Source organism: Oncorhynchus mykiss, chromosome 16, assembly GCF_013265735.2.
Source record: "Oncorhynchus mykiss isolate Arlee chromosome 16, USDA_OmykA_1.1, whole genome shotgun sequence".
NCBI classification, from domain to species: domain Eukaryota; kingdom Metazoa; phylum Chordata; class Actinopteri; order Salmoniformes; family Salmonidae; genus Oncorhynchus; species Oncorhynchus mykiss.
In genome coordinates this window covers 42655643-42664059 of record NC_048580.1, presented here as the reverse complement: position 1 = coordinate 42664059, position 8417 = coordinate 42655643, and the positions used below count along the sequence as shown (strand labels likewise).

The 8417-nt window shown below is 41.1% G+C and overlaps 1 protein-coding gene across 2 annotated transcripts in view; it reads left to right on the top strand.

The window, feature by feature from the left end:
• The first annotated feature begins 251 nt into the window (after positions 1-251).
• LOC110492056 (nuclear factor of activated T-cells, cytoplasmic 2) overlaps positions 252-8417 on the top strand; it is a 48402-nt gene continuing 40236 nt past the window's right edge. For both annotated transcript variants that reach the window (XM_021566034.2, XM_021566033.2), the window contains exons 1-3: positions 252-680; positions 3655-4582; positions 4764-4932. In XM_021566034.2, coding sequence (XP_021421709.2) covers positions 536-680; positions 3655-4582; positions 4764-4932 — 1242 coding nt within the window. In that variant the 5' untranslated portion in view covers positions 252-535. The remainder of the gene's footprint in view (positions 681-3654; positions 4583-4763; positions 4933-8417) is intronic.

Sequence of the window (8417 nt, the reverse complement as noted above, 5' to 3'; positions counted from 1 at the left end):
ATTGTGCACAATAGTAGCTTACAGTATACTATAGCCTACTTGGACACACTATCTTTACAGTTTGAATTAAAAGTTATAGTAAGACACCTAGCCTATATATGTCATGCGTAATTGTTTGGTGCCAAACACCCGGGGGCAGCAGCACTTCAACTGTACCACTGATGCAACTCGTCACTATGAAGTTGTCCACCTGCAACTGTTCTGTCAGTGATCATAGGGAGGCGTGATCACTCCGCGTTTGACACCTTGCATCGTATTTATTTACTTTGTGAAATAGACACCCCTTGTCTCACCATGCGGTTAAGTTTGAAACAGGAAGCTTTAGCTACTACTACGATACTGATCGTTCTTTTCAAAGCGTTTTACTGATGCATCAGGGTCGCATCATCGCTTCAATCGAGCAAGTAAATAGTCTCTCCGCCTCCAACATCGCATGGCCTTAGTGGATAAAGACAACAGCCAGCGTAATATCATTGATTCTACAAACTATATTTCCTTTCGTTTTTCTCATAACTTAACTGAGTAAATAAGACAGATGAACTCGTTTTACGACGGAAAAAACCCTAGTGATTTAGGGTTGGAAGAGGAACTGAGTCAAGTGAACTGCCAAGATGAGTTGGAGTTTGACTACCTGTTTGAATACGAACCACCTTGCGACAACTTTCCCGGGGAAGATCAAGGTTTGTCCAATGGTTTGTCAAGTCTCCCACGCGCTTTTCAACTTTTATATGCGTTATAGTACTTTAACGACAAATTACTTCTTAAACAATGTTCTGCTCTCAAAAACGTTTAATTCATTGGCGTCATTGAAAACAAATATACAGGAAGTAATTTTGACAATGTTACTTTTCTTCCACTTCTAGTTCTAGTAGTCATTACTAAACATAAATAAAAAAAGTTGACAAAAATGATACGATTGATCCTGTATTTCTTATGCATGTTTGTATACATTGTATAATCACACTGTAAAATAAGATGTTGATTCATTTGTAAGGCAACCAGCTGCAACAGGATTGTGAGTTGGCTCAACATTTGGGCATATAGCTGAACCAACATACATTCTCAAATTGAATTGTATGGTCATTCTACTTAGAATTTTAGGTTGAGTGAATTCAACTTCAGAATTTTTTGGACATTATTTGCATATTTCCCAGTGTGCTTTGCCTTGTGAGTGAATTGTACTTACAACTCATGACTGTATTTGTCAGCAACAGAGATGATGGGTTTCAGTCCTTTAGCCTTCACCAAGTGAGTGTCTAAGTGAATATGTTATCTTTACAATTAAAATCTGACAATACATTGCAAATGGCCGTTCATTGAGAGCCTAGATACATCCTAACACAGTGGTCTAATACTCCTGTTTCAAGTTTCCCTACTGGTTTACAGTACTGATGTGCAGTTTGAACAATTTTGTTTTTTTAACAAATCCTTTTACTGACTCTGGATTCATGATTCAACAAATGATACAGTTGGATTCAGATCTCCATCTCAACCTAAAATAAAAGTTAAAGAATAGGATTAAGCCAGTGGCTCAGATGGAACTATCCAAGCAATAGATGCATCTTCTTTAAATGTTGCGTTGTCAACCAAACACAATTCAATATTACTTTTGTAATACAGTAAATAGCCTAAAGTTAAGGTGATTTTACAGTATTTATTTGTCTTTAAAATTAGTAACACATCCCTGGACACATTTTGAGGTTACTGTAACAATAAATGTCTTCTTATGTAATAATAGAAAGATAGCATGGAAATGTCACAGGTCTGTGGAGATCTTCACAATTGATAGAACAAGCTGAGCAGAATCTCAAATGGCATTGACAACTTGCACCATGTACTTAAATAATCAATCCAGGTAATTTGGTTGTGCTAGTAGATAAAGCACAATGATAACACATTAAGTTGTTGTAAAATAAACAAAATATCTGACATTGTATTCCCATTAAAAAAATGATCGAAAGCACAGTGATATCACATTTAGGTAACAACTAAACCAAAAATCAGACATTGATTTTCCATTGGAATTTGGTTGTGTTTTTAAATGGTTGAAAGCATAGTGATAACTCATTGGGAATTCATTAAACTTTTGACTGTCTTTTTGAGGTTGGAATCTCATTGATCAACGTATCAACCAAATATGACCCAATTCTCCACGTTGAAATGACGTGGTGTGCCCAGTGAGTAGCAATCACAAATGTACATCGTTTGAAGCACACACTCTCAGCCACGAATGACAGCTCCAATAAGGCAATTATGGCGAGCGAGAGGCTTGTAGAATCACTCAGGACCCACCGGTAGTGGTTCCTGCGTGATCTGGGAATTACTGAATCCAAAGAACTAAATGTTATTTTGACTAAACGAGTTTAAAAGATCAGAGTCAATAAAAAGAGCCAAACTTCCCATCGCTACTTTACAGGCCACATCACTTTGCAAGTCACATTATGCTGGCTTGCAAAGTGATGTATATGTTGTATTGGAATCCAGCCAGAATGAGGATATCCAACAATTCATCCCAGGTGCCTGGTGAGGGGAGGACAGCTCACAACAATGGCTGGAATATAATATCAGTTCTCAATGTTGATTAAACATCAAACAGAATTTTTTGGTTGAAATGACATGGAAACAACACTGATTCAACCAGTTTCTGCCCAGTGTGTTTGATTCCATTCAAGCCATTACTTTGAACCCAACCTCCCCAATTACGTAGCCACCATGTGTTTGACAATATCAATCACTCACAACATGTATTGAGAATGACTGGCCAGGTAGGAAAGAGTTGTTAGAGGCTACATAAACCATATTAACTGTAACGGCCATCTCCGCAACGGGTGCAATAAGTCAAACCATTAACAGATTGGATTGGTTTCGAAAAATGTATGTTATTTATGTTTGTGTAGCATAAGATTAATCAACCCATCAATGTACTTGCAGAAATACAGGTATTGAAACAAACATTTCTGAAAATCAACCTGTAGTATGGCATGCTGGGAAATATGATAATAGTGGGTGTGGTTTTGAGTGGTTTTGATCAAACATGAAGTTGTAATTTTACTCAACAAGCTGGTTCAAATTCAGCCCACTTCGAGCAGTTTGTTGACTAAACAAACTTTTAACACGTTAGCTCAAATTCTTGTCCTTCTGAAGTCCACTCAACTCAAAGAAAGAATAAAGCAATTGGTTAAGTTGATTACAGTGCATTGGTAGAGCTTGTTTAAACACACTTTCCAACCACAAAACATCATGACATTTGTTTTATGTACATAATGGGTTAATGGTTACAAATAGAGGACCCTTTTGATGTGATTTGTGAATAATTTCCAAATCTAAGCCTTTTGTTTTATATAATTGTTAATCAAACTGATCTAAGGGATTGAATAAAAATGATTAACAATATGGTTATTTGAAATGGTTTTTATTAATTTTGATTAATTGATTAATTCAATAAACACAGAATTTCAATTCAGTGTGGCTCTCAACATGTGCATTGAAAACATGTACGTTTTGTAAGATATGCGATTTCGGGGGGAAAGTGAATATCTTTAGTGAGAAATGATTTTACAGACTATGGGCAATCCCTTTTATAAATAATGTATTTTGTTGTACTTTCATGTGTTTTCCTAATGATTTCTCTTCCTTGTTTCCTATCTCCTGTAGATGAGCCAAATCTCTCCTCACAGAGAGTCAGCCCTCCATCTGGTCTGGCCTACATCCAGGAGGAGGCTTCCCCCTACAGCATTAAGTGTAGTGAGCACAACCCAGAGAGCCTCTCTGGCTATGAGCACCTGGAAGCCAAAAACTACCTGGACCACTCCAGGCTTGGGGGCATTGCCCTGAGCCCCAGGATCGAGATCACACCGTCACGTGAGCACTACAGCGATGGACGAGACTCCCTGCAGAACCACACTCTGAACATCAGCCCCCGTCCCACCCTGACCGTCCCGGGCCACGAAAGCCTGGCCTACCGTGAGCCCCAGTGCTTGAGCCCAGCCTCCAGCAACTCCTCCACCAGCTGGCACTCGGAGAGCTACTCCCCCTGGGCCTCTCCCTGCGTGTCCCCTAGTAGTGGCCAGACCGGGGCTGGGGACCTCTGGCCCCGCTTCCAGAACATCCACACCGGCTCCCCCCGCACCTCCCCAGGCACCTCCCCCCGCACAGAGGAGGGCTGCATCGCCCCCCGCTCGCCCTCCCCATCCCTCAGGCCAGGATCCCGCTCCGCTTCCCCACAGGGCAAACGCACCTACGACATGTACAGGAACACCAGCCTGATCAACGGGATCCCTTCCAACAGTCCTTCCCCCCATAGGGGCCACGAGGAGCATCCCCAAAAGAACGCAGGGGCCCACTACGGGACCTCCAACAGTCTGGCTGAGGCCATGAACGGCTATGGCACTGTCCAGCCTGGTCTAGTCCCCACCAAGATAGTGAAGACAGCCAACCAGGCATATGCCTTCTACCCAGAGAACCACAGGGAGGTCAACTACCTGGTGTCCTGTGAGCAGGATGTTAAGAATAAAACTGGGGCTGAATCCTTCTTTGTGATCCCTCCCATCTGGACCAAGCAGATGGTCCCCAACCTCTGCAGGTGAATGGTGTAGGAAGCCTGTATAGGTGCATCGTGTAGTTTTATTATGAATCTGATTTAGTTGTTAATTTGTATGTTTGTATGACCAAGTTTTCATTGCTCATTAGGAACCACAATTTAGCGTGCCTAGTCATTGCACAAGACAAATTAATACTTTTCCCCCATGTCTTATTTCCTTTAGCATCCCATTGTCTTCTCTGCCCCCTCTGGAATGGCCTGTCCCCAGCCGTACAGACCAGTACAAGCTCCACGTTGACGTGCAGCCCAAGCCCCACCACCGAGCCCACTATGAGACAGAGGGGAGCAGGGGCGCGGTCAAAGCCCCCACTGGTGGTCATCCTGTTGTCCAGGTACGCTGCATCCCACTGGGCACAGACTTCAATTCAACGTCTGTTCCACTTTGGTTCAATGTCATTTCATTGAAATGACATGCAAACAATGTTGATTTAATCAGTGTGTCCCCAGTGGAATGGCTCTGTATCACTGTTAGAAAATAAGTTGATTTATGGAAGTCTTTTTTGGTTCTTGATAGAATCTTTTCACTCAATGAAGCACCCTCAAATAACCTTTTTAAGAACCCTTTGGTGAAAGGAATCTACCTTGAACCAAAAAGGATAATACATTTCCTGGAACCAAAAGAGTTATCCTACAGGTTCTAGGTAGCCCCCTTTAGTGTAGGACAGCCCTAATAGGAAGGCCTGTTGTGTGTAATGGTATTTTCTAGTCAGTACATAGCTATGCTACTACTGTCCCAGGGCCTGGCTTAGGAAAATTACTACTGTGTGTTACTGTGTACGTTCTACAGTATATGTTATTTACCTCATCCTTTCTCTATCTCTCCCTTTCTCTCTATATACCTCCCTTTCTCTATCTTTCCCTTTCTATCTCTCCCTGTCTCTCTCCTTCTAACTTTCTCTTCTTCCTAGCAGCCTGCTACACTCACTGAAATGAGTTATAATGTGCACTGATATCTTACGCATGTCAGCTACTGTTTCATCAAGTCAACTCCCAGCCATTATTACAGTAAACACCTTGCAGATTATTGTTTTTGTCTTCATTTACTATGAGCAACAGCTTTTGTGTTAATTGTTTCAAACCAAAGTGTCATGAGAACACTTGTCTTCTTGCAGAAAATACACTGCTGCTTTGCCTCTCACGGACCAATGTTTTAACCACAAGCAGTTGTTTTGGCCCATTTACACACAGGTCACATTACCCCCAGTGTACTCTGGAGACAGGAGTGGTGAACTTAAGTTCAGGCATACTCATATGAAAAAAAAAGTTATGTTTTGCTATATAGAGCTAGTATCACTTTTTTACATGTTCAATCTAAGCTGAACATAACAGAAGGCATTTCCACGTCGTCCATATATTTAGGAAAGAAGTAGGAAATAGAACTTTCAGTTCATATTTTAATGTTTCCAAGGCAACATCTGGAAAGCTTACTTGTTGTTGTTGATTGCCAGAACCTGGCCAGGTGGAAATTAAGCATTTCTCACTTTCCATTTTCTCTGGCTCTCTTTGAGGTCAGTGAGCTGTGCCTGGTGTCGTCTGATCACGTGGCTGGCTAGGCGCGGCCAAACTACTCCCTCTCAGTCCCAGACTCTGAACTCCCTCCACTTTAATTTTCCTAGTCCCACTCGCTCTGACTCACTCACTGCAACCATAGCAACCAGCTTCTCAGATGGCCTGTTCTCAGATAGAATTCCTCTATTTTACTCATTGTGTCAGACTCAACTACCTGTGTTCAAGACCACTCATGTCACTATAGTTTTTGCTTACATTGAGCAGTTGTAAGGAGGTTCACCAGTGAAAAAGCTCTACAACAGTGAATGTGAATATTGTAATTCTCACTTGACTTTAAAGAGGAAACTATGCTGTAGGCTACTCAGGTTCCTGGGATGTGCCTCTTTCTCTCGGTCAGCCCCCCCATGCCTGTTTCTCTGCTGTCTGTGTCTGTCTGTCTGTCTGTCTGTCTCTCTCGCTCTCTGTCTCTCTCTCTGTCTGTCTCTCTCTCTGTCTCCCTGTCTTTCTGTCTCTCTGTCTCTCTGTCTCTCTGTATGTCTGAGCAACAAGGAAATTAGATGAGATGTGATCTCTGCCATGCCTCTTTCAGCCAAACTCTGCCCCCTCACTATACTCTTCTCACCTGTCATAAAATACACACACACACACACACACAGAGAGAGAAAGACAGATTAGTGGAGAGACCAGAGACTACCTCGGAAGGAAGCATGCAAAAACCACAATGTGTGAACTTGCAACTAAAATTATCTTTCTGAAAAATCATCAGCTTGAAAATGTGTGTGTGTGTGAGACAGAGAGACAGACGGGGTTTTAGTGATGAGTTAAGGGGACTATGTAAAGTGTAGACGTCTGACAAGGTTGCAAGCATATTTTGATTATTTATCTGAATATTGGCAACAACTAGGCCTACAGCTACTTTGCAATTGTATGCAATGATTTTGATAAATATTTGTGATTAGGCGTTTTACATCATGTTATAAACATGTATTTACTATGTGGCCACCTCCAATTCTCCAAACCATTCCACTGTAGAAGTACTGGAATTAATGTAGACCTAGTCTTTATTTTGTCTTGAAAGTATCCGTGGCACATGTGGCTAAACTAAGGCAGTCATATTCTAATAAGCATGCCAATGAATGATATTGATTCCTATGGAGCTCCTTTGAATTCCAAAGACAGCTACTTTAGAACAAAGAGCTGCTAGCTGATATTCAAGGTTGAGGATACTAATGTTTCCAGCAGTGAGTATTTCTGCTGAGCCAACATCTAAGTAATTTAGCAGACACTCTTATCCAAAACAACTTAGAGTAGTGAGTGCATACATTTCTATATATTTTTTGCACTGGTCTCACATTGTAATCGAACCAACAACCCTGGCATTGCAAGCGCCATGCTCTACCAACTGAGCAACATGTGACCCCACCAGGCTACCCTACCAGGGGGTTAGCTTTATGTTCATCCAAAACTGTTAGCAGAAAACTGTCAAAGAAGATGTAGTTATAGAGTCATTCACCCTCAAAAAGCACAAGAAAGTGAATTTCAACACCCACCATCTCAGATTGTTCTGAAATGGTTTTGTTTCTGTAGTTAGAAAAAAATAATATGAGCATCACTGCAACATTATTTTGGTGAAAAACATTTTAACTAATTGATTGCCCCCACATTGTACATTTAAATGTATGACATTCATGTAATATTTAATAAATATAGTACCCAATATCCAATTTTTACCAAACCTCTTCTTAACAATGATTGAGGAATCCAAATAAATGGTCAAAAGCCACCCATGGACCCCCCCAATTCCCACACCAAGTAGTATGAAGCTGTGGTTTGGAGTACAGTTGAATCATACTATGTTATGTATTCTCAGTGAATTTGGTGGGGATTTTTCACCTGTTCAGAGAAATTAGCCATTGAAGTAGCTTGCATTTCCCCCCATAAATGAGTGTGAAAGTTCCAGATTTTGCCACTATTCCTGCTACTGCCAACCTATTATCCCTTTTGCTGATCTCTTGTGTTTATTAAATGGCTCACAACAATGGTTTGTAGAAAACCAATAGCTTTTGTTCAAGATGAAAATGAATTGTGTCCTCACAAGTCAAGCCAGTCCTCCATGAAAGCAATCAAATGTGTCCTTCTCTTAGCAACGAATGCCTCATCCAACTCTCCTAAAAGGTCCAACAATTCATGGAGGTCTGGCATAAATTGTGAAGATGACCACACCATTTACAGTGCCTTGCGAAAGTATTCGGCCCCCTTGAACTTTGCGACCTTTTGCCACATTTCAGGCTTCAAACATAAAGATATA